The sequence below is a fragment of the Diadema antillarum genome, unplaced genomic scaffold, assembly GCF_040938485.1.
Source record: "Diadema antillarum isolate AM-2024a unplaced genomic scaffold, OU_Dant_1.0 scf00000070, whole genome shotgun sequence".
NCBI lineage: Eukaryota > Metazoa > Echinodermata > Echinoidea > Diadematoida > Diadematidae > Diadema > Diadema antillarum.
In genome coordinates, this window is record NW_027270959.1 from 1,019,011 (window position 1) to 1,033,305 (window position 14,295).

The following is a 14,295-nucleotide window of genomic DNA, read 5'->3' on the forward strand; positions in this document are numbered from 1 at the left end:
TAATTATGATAGATCGTAAAGTCATAACGAACAGGCCAATGATGCTGACTCAAAATTTGAAGAGATCATTCATCACAAAAGTGTCTGTTGTATTACACAAGATTTAGTGTGTAATCGTATTCATTGTATTGGATGCACAGATGCTTTATTATGAGACAAATAGCATACAGTGGATTCCCGTTATAACGAAGTCCTCGGGACCGGCTGTTTTCTTTCCTTATATCGAAATTTCGTTATAGATGCCGAACAAATAAACAGTAAATAAAAACATGGATTGTGTTGCGGCCTGAATTTTCTCTTCGTTGTAACCGGAATTTCGTTATAACTGTGTTCGGGAGTGCACTGTATATACCTCAATAAGGAGAGGAAAGGTGTGAGTATGCCTCTCTATAAAGAAGAAATTATGTCAACTGTGAGAACAGTGTTTCTTACTGAATGACGACCTGGTCAGATACTTCATCTTGTCAAGTCGACTTGATGTTCATATGTCGACTTGTCAAGATATGTGATCACCGTGTCGACTTATCAACATTTGAAAAGTCAACATAGCGATACAGATTATCACGCCTAGTCGACTTTTCAAAAAGTGTATGTCGATATGTCAGAATATGTAGGCCTAACTCACCATGTTAACTCATCAACTTTAACAAGTTGGCATGGTGACATACATTATCTTGCCAAGTAGACTTCCTAAAAGTGTATGTCAACATGCCGATATACATTATCTCGCCAAGTCTACGCTAAACAAAATATGTCGGGTCGACATAGCGACAACAAGTCAGCTTCCCCAAAAGTATGTCGACACAGTATGTCGACATAGCGATTGTACATTTATGGGCTTGCGGAAGCTTCTACATTACCGTATGCCCCCCCCCCCTAAAAAAAAAAAAGAAAAGAAATACTAACGGACCCTCCGCCATGATATCTGTAAAAAATCTGAATCAATCTAAATACAAATTCAGGATATGAAACTAACTCATTGTCCACATCTCACAGAAAACCCCATTCGATTTACTTCAGTGGTCAAAGAGAAATGTGGAATTTTGAAGAGGATGTCGGGAATCTCGTCCCTCCAAAAGTGCTAAACTTGGAAGAATCAGACTCATGACATGCTTTACAATTAAATATCCATATTTCTCTGTGACTGCTTGCCCAAATCGAATGGGGTTTTCTGCAAAATAGAGCTAAAATGTTATATCTTAAGACCCTGAAATAGCATTTACACAATATAATCATATTGGGTGTTATCAATGCGAAAATCTGATTGTAATTCTTTTGGGACATACTGTATAGTAGTAAGTGCCATTCGGCTTCAGGCCCGAAACTAGGATTTTTTTCTCTCCTTTGGGTGGGGGGGGGGGGGGGGGGTGGGGTCAGAATTAGAAAAAGTGAACCACTTCCCGGTTTAATCACCTGACAAGCATAAAAAGAAAAAAAAAAAAAAGGTGGAACCCCTGAACACGCCCCCCCCCCCCCCCCCCCCCCGTAGTTACAGGCTTGTTCGATGGTTCGATGTTCCGAAGGTTCGTTATCCGAATAGATCCTACACGACTTTTTGATTCGGATTATATTACATTTTCGATGGTAGGATATCACAGGTCGAGATCACTGGGGTGACAAAGCATACCACCGTGATAAAAACAACGTCTGGGACAGCCCTGGGATCGAGGGCCCTAATAAGAGTAGTAGAGGGGGGGGGGGGGGTGCGTGCGTGGTGGGGTGGTACCGGAACAGTTGTGCCTTTTTAACAGGAAACAGGCGCTGGTCGCTACTTTCCAGCTGATCCAAGCCGGTGTACATCTCACGCCCACCAAATTGGTAAGTCGAAAATATGGCATAATATTGAACCCTCATATACGCAGAGATCTTTTGTAATCACTTGCATCGTGTCACAAACGGTGGCAATTCTATGACTAGCTGAACAGACTTGAAAATTTTGAGACGTGTAGTCCCATACCTAGCAAAAAGTAGATGTATAGTCCCATACCTAGCGATTAGTGTAGGGTAACCAAAAACCCACGAGTCTCGTCTCGATAGTCTCATAATATAAAACCATGATCAAAGTTGTAAATAGTTGATCGTTAATGAAAAGAGTATAAATATCAAAAATATGTGGGGAACACTGAGTTCAACCTGTGATGACAATGTCAATGAATCGGCAATAAGTTCAATACTGCTGGATAGGTAGCCCGACCTGACGGCACGTGACGCTATATGTATGGAAATTTATATGCTGTACGAACAGACTAGATCTACTAGGCTACATACAGCGACTGGGCTGTGTATAGTTAGGCAATAGGTAGATCTAATTTACTACTAGGCCTCTGCAATCTATGTTAGGAATAGGTCCTATTAACCCCGGCGCGGGGCGCTGTATCGACTATCGTTCGGGTTGGGGTCGCTGTATAAGTGTAACTATACACAGCCCAGTCGCTGTATTCGCACAGCGTAATAACACTGACAGCGTCTGGTCGGGCTAGGGTCACTGGTGCGGTTAAGGTCCTATGAAAGTTGGGAAAGAGATTCTTTTGCTCCTGCTAAGTGCTAGGGTGCATATATGTATATTTTTTGTGTGTGTTATGATTTATTTGTAAAATATATATTTGTGTGCATACGTACATGTCGCATGAAATCTATCGTAACCTCTATTCTACATAAATACACACCCACATTGTAATTACATATGTACAGTGTGAAGGAGCACCCCGGGGTTAGTTATCCCAGGCTCGGGATGCTCCTTGTACCAGTATACAGTTTTATGGAATGCTTTGTGTTAGGGCTGGTCGCAGTTAGTATTTATTATGTTTGATTTGTCTTATCATCCCACAACAGTCATTAGACCACAGCACTCTTTAGAAGTCATCACAGCCATGGAGAGATGGGTAGGTAAAGTCGCCTTGGTGACAGGTGCTTCGGTGGGCATCGGAGCAGCAACAGCTAGAGCTCTTGTCAGGCAGGGTATGACAGTCGTTGGATGTGCCCGCAATGTGGACCAGATCAAGGTATGACTTGTTATTTTGCAACAAAGACACAGTGACAACCAAAGCAACCACAAAACCATTAACAACTGCTATAATGCAACCACAGTCAACAAAACAATATTGTAACAACATCATATAATTCTTGGTTTACCAGTTAGCTGGATTCTAAAACCAAAACTTATAGTTTTGAAATGATGTGTAACTTATCAAATTTGGGTGATCCAAACCAAGTGAAAGAAGTGATATAAAGTGTAGATTCTGTAACCCTTGAATGTTTCTTCAGACAAAAAGGGGTTTTGATGTGTCGGGACCAGTTGTTGAACTGCACAGACTAACTCTTTATCTTTGATACAAACTCACACACACTCAAAAGTCATATGAAGCTGTGAATAGCGACTAATGCTGAGAGATTATTAGCTTTGCATAGCCATCGGTGAAAGCTACATTGTTTTTTTATACGACACCTTTGTCGCAATCAGGAAATTGTAGGTGCAAATCCCACCCCATTGCATATGCCCATGGTTTTTGTCATGGCATTTACTGTAAACACTGAATAATTGGTGATTATTTATGCTGATGAAGGGCTATTTGTCAATCAGTTGCAATAAAGGGAACTCAATGCAAAAATGATTATTTTTCAAATTGACACAATTGAATCATATTGAAAGTTTTTTTTTATCATTGTGATTATTATTATTACTTTTATTTTCAAATTAGACAAGTACAACAGACCAAAGAAATTACATAAGCATAAAGGACATTATCTTGGGCATGAAAATAGAATGATACACAACTGTTTAAGATGGTGAATTTTTCTTTTTGGGTGATGTTTTTTCTAGGGGTATCTCAGACATACTTTTTAAGGTTAATATTACGTAAGTGAGTACAGTGCACTCCCGTTACAACGAACATGGTAATAACGAAATTTCGTTATAACGAAGTAAAACTTCTGGTCCAAAAATTATCGCCATTAAAGTTGATGGTTCAAAATTCGCTTATAACGAACACGGTTATATTGTAACAAAGTCTTTTCCGAGCCCCACTGACAAAGAAAAAGAAAAGAAATGCACTTCGTTATAATGAAATGCCGATCGCTTTAGAAAATATGTAGTGGAACAACCATTTTTATAGCGTCTCTGCATGGGAGAACACTTCACATCACCGTGTGTTTGCTCCGTGTGTCACGCACAGTTTTAAATGTAATATTTAAACAAAACTAAAAAGGTACCATGCCATTTCACATTGTTTTCCAGTGTATGATGAGTATTCAACAGACGGAATATACTATGCGTGGTTTCCTTGTTTTTGTTACATATTGTATTTGTTCGGTTATAGCGAAATTTCGTTATAGCGAAAGAACACTGCCGGTCCCGAGCATTTCGTTATAACGGGAGTGCACTGTACTGTAAAACCAGCAACATTTGCGGCATGAAAATTTCGCAAATTGGAGCTGACAGCCTTTTTCGCGTCACAAAACTTTCACAAATTGGCAACTAGAATTCAATGCACTGTGAAGACAAAAACTTTTGCGTACATTGCATTTTCGTGAATATTTGATCCTTGCAAAATTGTGAATATTTTGTGCGCCCGAACATTTCTAGTTTTGCAGTGAAGGCAAATAAATGAGTGTTGAATGTGTCACACTGTCATTCTTTTTGTGCAAACAGGCGATCCAGAAAGAACTGGAGGCGGAGTCTGCCACGGGCCGGTTGCATCCCATCCAATGTGACCTCACCAAAAGGGATCAGATCTCTGCCATGTTTGAGGAAATTCGGCGGGAGCACAAGCTCGTTCATGTTTGCATCAACAATGCTGGTCTGAGTTTTGATGGTTCCCTCATCAGTGGAAGCCCTGAAGATTGGCAGACCATGCTAGATGTATGTCATCTGATCTTGATAGATCCCAAAGCTATTGTCATTGCTAATAGTGTCATTTCACATGCATGTTTTATTTTTTTTATACCAGAGGAAGACTCTGCATCGATTTTTCCCTTTTTAATTTAGCCCTGATTTACCATTTTGCATTAAAAAAGTACTTATTCTCGAGATTGTACATATTTATCATAGAACTTCTTTATTTTTAACTTTAATATTTGGCACATGCAAGTATGTATTATTTTGAAGTGTTTTTGAGCAAACTCAAGCTTACAAGTGAGGTTCGATGATTATCCTTTTCCTGTTGGTTTCATTACAGTACAAAATATATACTAGCATACAAAAAAAATAATCAGTACAAAAGAGTATAACATAGAGGATGGAATAATGACTCCATTCCGTTAATATGCTAGGCACTACAATCGTCCAACAGACAAACATTGACTTGTTTCCTCTTACCACATAAAGTCACACCAGAAATCCTTTCTTTTTCAGGTGTTTATACTTTCTGTGCATGAAGAACTTTGTCAAAGTTGTCTGAAGCATGAACATAATCAAATGAATTAATGTCTATGTGGCTTTGTAGCTGCTCGTTAAAATGAAACCAGAACAGAATTCTAAGTATGTGTGTAAAGACTTGAATGCCTCGTTTGGTTATCTCCCCCTCCCCCTTTTCTTTATGTTAGTGAATAGTCTGTGATCCAAATCGGGTTGTTGCTTTAATACTTAGGTCAATGTCATGGCTCTCTGCATCTGTACTCAAGAATCAATCAAGATGATGAAAGAAAACGGATTCGATGAAGGACACATCATACACCTCAGCAGGTAGAAGTCTTGCCTCATATTTAAGAATTATATTGTCTCCCGAATTAACATGATTTTTAGAAGACACATTTACATGCCACAGCCATCAGTAAATTAGGTGAATGCTCACTTGTTCTTTCGTAGAGTCATTCTCATGAAATTAATACATATCTCAGCTTTCAGGGGTTGTTGTAAACAAAACCTCATATAGCCTGAAAGATTGTTATACACTCAAGTCACATTGTTTTGTTTCTCTTTACGTTGGCATTCATGTTTGAGTCTTTCACAGTGAGACATTTCTGAAATCTCAAACAGACTGATGTCCTGTGAGCAATTAACCATCAAGACTTTCAACCTTATTATGCTGACAGAGTTTAATGGAAATTGACTTCTTTTATGAATGAAACATGATTACAGTCTTTGCCATGCGTTTTCTGAATTACATGTTTATCCTGATGCTAAAGAAATGCATTCAACCAAAAGTAACCTGCCTCTTATATTAACTTGCCTTGATTTCACTCAGTATGTCAGGTCACAGAGTGTCCGGCCAACACTTCTACTCTGGCACCAAGTTCATGGTGAGGGCGTTGACAGAAGGGCTTCGAAAAGATCTGCGAGCGATGAAGAGCAACATTCGTGTCACTGTAAGTGGTGATATGTATTGCGTTTGACATTGCAGAACTACATGTATTTCAAATTGCTACTCAAGATTGTTTTACCAGTGTATTACAGGATCCACAGTATATCACCCTAACACTATTGTTTTTGTATCAGAAGTGCAAAGCAAAATCATCTGAAAAAATAGATAAAAGGGGGGCTAAATAGGCCCCCCTCACATTTTCATAGTACTTTTAAAATGCAAAGTCTTTTGCTGAAATTTCACGATTTTTTTCTTTCACATCTTGTGCATATTTGAGACCCTATTTGCAAAAATCGAGGAATGCTTGCCAACATACAACACATTTTGGTTACCAATTTCACCAAAAATGACAGTTCCAATGATCTGATCATACAATGTATAGGTTTTACAAAAAGTGTTGTCAGATGAATGTTTTCTCCTGGTTTTTCTCAGATACCATCCCTTTTAGTTATTACATGTACAGTCAAACCTGTCTATAGCGGCCACCCAAGGGATATGGAAAAAGTGGCCGTTATAGACAGGTGGCCGCTATAGACACTTAATCCAACTTTGTGTGCATTGCCTACATGTACGTGTACATGTATCATCGTTGTGTACATCTATAAATACTTACATGTACATGTATGTGTGTACGTATGCACACGTATGTATCATGCATAGAACAATGCCGGTGTTTATGAAATTGTTGCACAGTATAGCATGTGCACAGTCATGAAGAAAGCTTAACACTAGTGCATTATTATGACTGAATGAGTGATGAATACAACGGTGGCGATCACTGAACGTTGCCCAGGAATGACTGGCACGGCTAAAAAGCAGAAAAACATGCTGAATTATCGGCTCGGCTACGGCTCCATCGGGTTTTTATCCGCTATAGACAGGTTAAAATCTACCGCGGGAAACAAAATTTGTAGCCGCTGGCCGCGTTAGACAGGTGGCCGCTGCTAAGGCAGGTTTGACTGTATTAGCTTTTCTAGATAAAAAGAAACAATGAAACAACAATACACCAAGAAATATGCAACGAATAATCATGCAAGGATCGAGATCTGTTGGGGTGTGGCTATACAATTTTACAATAGCATGGGCTAATTGCAACCTTATCGATCATTTTATGTGGCATGACATTTCTATTGCAGTCACTGCAGACTGTTTTTCATACATTTAGGAACCAGACACCTTGCTTTGATTGTATGAGATTTTGAATGATTCTGTAATGTCGTCACAGAAAGAGAGAGGGATGAGGCTTCCCTCAACCAAGGACAGGCCTTCTGTCTTTTGAGTGATGAGATTAACATAAAAATTATGTTGAATTGTATCTGACATGACATTCTTCTGACGTGTCAGCCCTGATTTAAAGAATTTAAAGCTCAGTATCAACAGAAGCATTTCAAATGTTATTTTTTTGTGTGTGTGTTAGCTATCTCCTTTGTAGTTTGTGTTAGATGCCTCATCCTTTGTATTTTCCTTGTGCAGGAGATTTCCCCAGGTCTTGTGGAAACGGAATTCAGCCCCCGACTTAGGAGGGAGGACCCGGCAACCGATGACTTTTACAAGAAGTATCCGGTAAAATGTTCAAACAAACACCTGCAATAGTCAGCCTTAGAAAGCACAGTTCATGTGGTGTTAATGTCAGTCAAAGTAAAATAAGTCAGAATATGTTCAACTGTGACAAAATTTTGAACTTGGCATGATTGGCCTATGCTCTTCAGCATCCAGCAAACCACTCTTTATTGATCGTATATTATGTTTTAATGTAGATGGTTTTGTAACTCAAAAATGTTTGTGTTGTCTGGCACATTTGAGTGAGAATGTCTGTGCATCTGACAGGACAGGAAGTGGTCTCAGTATGTGGAGGGTATTGAAAGGAAGAGTTCTTCTCTTCACAGATATGATTGTAATTGTCCTAGAGAACAAAACCAACCATTTAATTGTGCTTAAAGTAATGATACTTGTCTCAGATAGATACTGGTAGTTTCCTTAACCTTTGTTGTTGATGAATACAAGTTGTATTTCAAAGGTACTGGTCATCAAATTGGTTGACAGCATTCATGTTGTACTTGACTGATGACAGTGAAATAGAATTCTTAATTAAAAGGGGTTCAAGAATGTAGCCAATTGGAAGCGCTGAAATGAGTCACGTGTGCGTGCATTAATTTCTTAGTAAATGCACGGCCGGGGCCTGACGTACGTCACAATGTTTACACTAGCAGTGGGCACTCAATCAGTTGTTACAAGTGCGTCACACGCTACTATACGCGCTGTCAATCCTGTAAACAACTTCTAGTTCGGGCTGCCACAACAGCCGGCGGCCTTTCTTGTGCGTAACACGTGGCGTACGTATACTCTTATACGTACGTACAGTACTTATGTGCGGGATTTCCGAGTGCTACGTGCGTAAATGTTTGGGACGAACATCTTCGGACATCTTGACTTTTGAGCGAGTGCTACATGTAGCTGACTGGTATTGACCCACAAAGGTACGTGAATAATGCTGTTAGTTTTCGACCCATTTTATAAAACAAATGATGCACAGGATTATTTCGTGGCGTTAGTGAAGGTGCGGCTCACTCTCGAGTATTGACAACGGTTGCAAACATGCACTCGGCTGCGCCTCGTGCATGTCGCACCATTGTCAATACTCTCGAGCGCGCCGCACCTTCACTAACACACTCTATCCTGTGCATCATTTGTATAACATCAAATGAGAAAAATGAAAATTGAAAGAACTTTGATCTGTCAAAAATATCTTCAGTGCCAATCAAAATAAAATCATAATTTCATTGCTATTGAAAGGCCATTGAAGTTAAGTCATCACTTTGCACTCACTGTAACTTGCAAGTTAATGTTGGTTGAATGTTTTTATTTTTATTTTTCAGTCATTGAAAGCTGAGGACATTGCCGATGAAGTGGTTCATGTCTTGCAGCGACCTCAAAATGTTGAGGTTAGTCACACCAAGGAGGCATTCCTTTTGAATCTACTAATACCCATGACAATCAATCGTCACTCCATGTTCAGTCTGACTGTTTTTGATAATGGTAAAATTAAGCTGACACAATAATGAATTTCTTTATCAAAGAAATATCAAAGAAGTGAGATGGTTTGGAAGCTTCACATTTGTCGCAAAACAGATATTTGCCTTGTACAGATCAGATGCGGTGATATTATTTCCTCATTAGTCCCCATCCACTTATCCACAAATCTCCATCATTTTTATGTCTCCGTCACAAAGTGTTGCTGGAGGCATTTTGTTTTGGGATTATCGGTCTGTCCACCTTGAATTGATTTTGTGGATGCCCGTAACTATGTCTACAAGGAGCAAGATTGCATGCCATGATTATTGTAGGCTACATATTTTGTATCCCTGTATTGATTGATTTTCCCCCTCTTATAGCTTAGTGTAGCGATTTGTTCATGGTGTTTGTTTCGGGTTAGATAAGTTATAGGTATCCATGTCTTAGTGTCTTTTGTTTGTTTTTTTCACTCTTTATGGATATTAGTCAATCAATCATTTAATTTGTTGTATTATGTGTGGGGAGAATGCACCCTACAATCACTGTTTTTTAGCATTCCTCCCCATTTCCAGCATTTCTGTATAGATGTACTTACAATATTGTGTAAACTTATCCTTTATTTTGTATTATGATGAAATTTATGCAATCAATTTCTGTAAAATATTTATATGTTTCTGTTGGAAATGTAAAAATGAATGAATGAATCTTCCTCTTCTCTTCTCTTTCTGTTTTATACTCAGATTCATGATATCCTGATCCGTCCCACCACACAAGTTATGTAACCTGGCTGAGGAGAAAACACCAAAAAGCTCAAATTCCACTTGCCTTAATGTTAATAGCTTCAGCCCCTCATTTGCAGTTGCGATGTTAATGTGGACATTGTCATTTAGACAAAAGGAAGAAATTGCCAAAGCAGCATGACATTATGATGATTAGAATCCTATCAAGCAGGAATATGCTGTGTTTCCTACACAATCCTATATAAGTGCATTATCATCAAACAAGGAATGAAATAGGTGTCTGGGTATTAACCAAAGAGATTATACCACAAGAGGGCGTAGTCCAGTGGCGAAGGCGGCCGCGCAGGAGAGCTGCCATTGCAGGGATCCTGTTTGTTTATTGAACAGTAGATGGCAGCACACTGTTGAAATGCACTCAACCTGAATATTCGACGCTGTAACCTTGCGCTGTTTTATAGTTACATCACAATGGTCAAGTAATCATAATATTCAAACATCATAATGTGAATGATGTTGTTTGATTTTATGGCGTGAGTTGGTATGCACGCGAAACAAAATGTCATAATGCTCAAACTGCTCTTTAGTCTACACTCAAGTTCCCATTGTTTATTTTGTGAATAACAAATAGGTCTGGACTCTATGAAATGGTTCAAATGATATGATATCATCGTAGAAACTTATATCTAAACAATTAACCACATTGCTTTTCTGAAAATTAAGATATGTTATGAAGAATAAATAATAAGTCCAGATATAATATGAGAAGATATGACTTGAACGTAGACTGATTTACATATGCCTGGATGTGAGGGTGTGCTCCCTATTCAATTTTGGATGCCTCATTTGTATGCACGCATACGGCCACTGCCAACTCTATAATAAAAATCTCTTTGATATTAACCAATAAGTCTTCAGAGTGGAATCAAGTAAAAGTAATTTCCAGAATATGATCAATAAAGTTGATGAATTCTATAAGACTGTATTGCTATTCTATGTTATGGTAATTTCAGTTCTATGTGTAATGGATTCTCACCATATACTGTATAACACTGATATATCAAATCTAGTCATAGCAGAGTATATTTGCAGAGTAGTCATAGCAGATTCCATAATTTCACTGTTTTATGCATTTTATTGTTATGCCACCATGATGTAACAAATCGGAACACCATGAACGAAGATTTTCCTCTCATGTTGTTTGTTCCAACAAACTTCCAATGTATAATACTTCATGTATGTATAGTTTTATGCAGGCTTTTCTTTTTGGTAGACTTTTTCAGTAACCCCTTTCATGGATTTTTGTAATGGGTAAGAATTGAGGCGATGCCTGTAAGGAAAACATAGAGTAGATAATATGCTCCGAGTCATCAATTTTCCACATCTGTTGAAAGACTAATTTTTCTTTTCATATGAATAAGCAATAATTTGAGGCGATGGAATGAATATATTAGTTGTTGGATAAGCAGATGAATTAAAGTATCATGGTGATAGTCATACAATAATACCAGTACTGATTCTGATGAAAAATCTAAAGAAATCGTTCATTGCAAAAGTGGATGTCCTATAAAGCAGATTGAGTAAGTGACAATTGTATTTGAATGGACAGATCACTATATCATGTAATATCCAATAGTTATGATTATGTTGACATGGATTTCCAAGAAAATACAATTAACACCCTATGGTACTTGAATCAGCAACAAATAAACATAATCCCTCCCAGAAAAAAAAAAAAAATGCTGCAAGAATATGATGGCAGATAGCACAAAATGCATAGTTGTGTTGGATGTCCCATTTGTGAATTACATCATTTCAAATATCTTATGAAATGACATTCAAGATACAATGTGATTTTTTTAAATGAATTGTCCAAACTTTTTGAACTTTAATATGTGTAAGGAGATTCATCTTTTGAAAAAAAAAACAGTAGATGAAAGTAAGACTGTTTTAAAAATGATTTGTGTACATGTATGTTTTGTGATACAGCTGTCATAGTATTTTCTCATAAAAGGCTTTAAAATAAAACACTTCAAAAGGAAGGAAAAGAAATAAGTATGACTCTAAAGAAAAATTATTTCATTTGTGAGTACAGTGTTTCTGCATTATTTTTGGACAACAATTTAAAATACACAACTTTTAATACAGTGTACATTATGCAGTATAGCCCCTGTAAACTATAAATGCATTGAAGACAATATTATGTCAGGCTACTTTGAAGCACGTCTGTTGGACACAAAACTGTAGGCCATTTCATTTAAGTACCAGAATTGATATGCACATTGTGTTTTATTTTGATTGTGCTTTTATCGTTTTCAGTACATATACAAACCCACACTTGCTTTAACAAAATAATATGAAATCATTAACAAATCACAAACATTGTTGCATATGGAATGAAAACAATAATGTATTGCATTGCATACATTTACAGAGTGCTAAAATATATTTGAAGCAAGCACGTCTTTGAAAAAGTATCATAAATCAGTAGTCAAAACCTTGACGTTCAAAATCAAATAGAGTTGAAAATTAAGTATCAGAAAGGATGAAATTAATTTGAGAGAAGAATGTATGTATGTCTATGCATTGTTCTATTTATGAATCACATGCACACACATAAAACAAATACAGTTCAAACTATTTTTGTTGTTTTTTGTATGTTGTACCTAGCGGTATACAATGTTGCCAACATAACGTGTTTGTGTGATGTGTCTTTACATAAGTCTGTGTTTGTGTATGTGCACAGGCTTGTCTGCGTAACATCTTTTTTTAATGATTTCAACAGCTTACACATGCCTTGTACTGGACGGTTCACATAAATCTCTGTTAAAGGGGATGGCCCCGTCACTGTACACGCATGCTAACCTGGAAACATCAAACTGGACATTACTTGAATATGAGACCATTCTGAAGCAAACAATTTTCACACAACAATAGTTATATAATGTACTCTTGAATGAATCCAACAAGGATTGGAACAATCATCCTCCAGCATTCCCACTGATTCCCACTGATCAGTTACTAGCCATCCCCTTTAAAAGTCTCGGTCGTATGAGGGCACCATGTAAAAGAAAATCAATTCAACCTTCTCTCCTCGTACTGCAATATGTTTTGACAACATAATTCAAAATTTAATTATGATATTATCTTTAGTATGAAGAACTTTGATAGAAGAATGAATACACGCCTGCGGCCTGCATCAATATTGCAACAATATCTTTTTCAAGAAATGACGTACTTGCGATTCAGCTCCTTTGTTTCTACATTGTATTTATTTTTCTTGTTGCCCAATTCCTCTTACACTCGCCCAGTTATTATAATATTATATGAAAATTCATATTCCCCGAGTCCTCAGCAAGCTGCAGCAGGTTATCGTGATTCGTTACCATGGCATCCATTATTCCACGGTGCCCAGGTGACAAACTTGACTGTGACCCGTTGGCACGCTTTCGTGGAGAATAGCTGGCGGAAATCCCGAGGTTATACGGAAGCAGATGCCCTACTGCATTCAGATGAACTTAATATGAAAGCGAGCAGGAGTAAACTGAAAGAGATTTCCTTTTAACAAAAGAGAGAGAGCGAGAGAGAGAAATAATGTATATATATATATATATATATATATATATATATATATATATATATATACGTATATATACATACATACATACATATATATGCATTGACATACATATACATCATTATACCAATTCTAGATGAGCAAGAAGAAGAATTTTAATTCTTATACAAATACAAAGGTCCCTCGCTTGGGAGAGGGATCCCCCTGACACACCCTCCCCTCGCTTGCCTGTTACCTAAAATGTTGAACGTATTCTTGCACTCCCATGAAAACATTTCTGTATAAAAATTGACATAAAAGCGTCTCTCCCCTCCTTCACATTCATGGCCAGGTATAGTGATCAACCTGAAAGATGTGGTTGACATCTCCAGCAACACAAATTCGAGAAGGATGATGCTGAACTGCTATAGATAACATTTAAAAATAATACCGCAGATGCGCGAAGAAGAATAGAAACTGTTTTTGCTTGGCTAGCCTATTTCTATAGCCTAAGTCAGACTAAACTATCAAAGGTTAAAGAAAAGAAATCAATTGATTTCTACATTTGAAAATATAACACTACCAGACCGCACCCCGCAGTGGGGTGGGGTCTGGGAACGGTATGTTTTCACAGAAAGGTCCACTTAATTTCTTTATTTCCAATTTTGACCAACAACAACAACAAATCCTA

The 14,295-nt window shown here is 37.7% G+C and overlaps 1 protein-coding gene across 1 annotated transcript; it reads left to right on the forward strand.

The window, feature by feature from the left end:
- Nucleotides 1–1,741: 1,741 nt before the first annotated feature.
- LOC139716807 (dehydrogenase/reductase SDR family member 11-like) lies at nucleotides 1,742–7,892 on the forward strand. Its single transcript, XM_071628339.1, has 6 exons — nucleotides 1,742–1,818; nucleotides 2,833–3,002; nucleotides 4,649–4,858; nucleotides 5,586–5,680; nucleotides 6,183–6,303; nucleotides 7,773–7,892. Exons 2-6 carry the CDS (start codon nucleotides 2,871–2,873, stop codon nucleotides 7,890–7,892), a joined length of 678 nt encoding a protein of 225 aa, XP_071484440.1. The 5' UTR covers nucleotides 1,742–1,818; nucleotides 2,833–2,870.
- The last annotated feature ends 6,403 nt before the right edge of the window (nucleotides 7,893–14,295 follow it).

Excerpts from the sequence above, each read along its gene's own strand:
- LOC139716807 (XM_071628339.1), top strand. The coding sequence starts at position 2,871 with ATGGAGAGATGGGTAGGTAAAGTCGCCTTGGTGACAGGTGCTTCGGTG. Across the intron at positions 3,003-4,648 it reads GCAATGTGGACCAGATCAAG|GCGATCCAGAAAGAACTGGA; the intron begins GTATGACTTGTT and ends TTGTGCAAACAG. Across the intron at positions 4,859-5,585 it reads ATTGGCAGACCATGCTAGAT|GTCAATGTCATGGCTCTCTG; the intron begins GTATGTCATCTG and ends TTTAATACTTAG.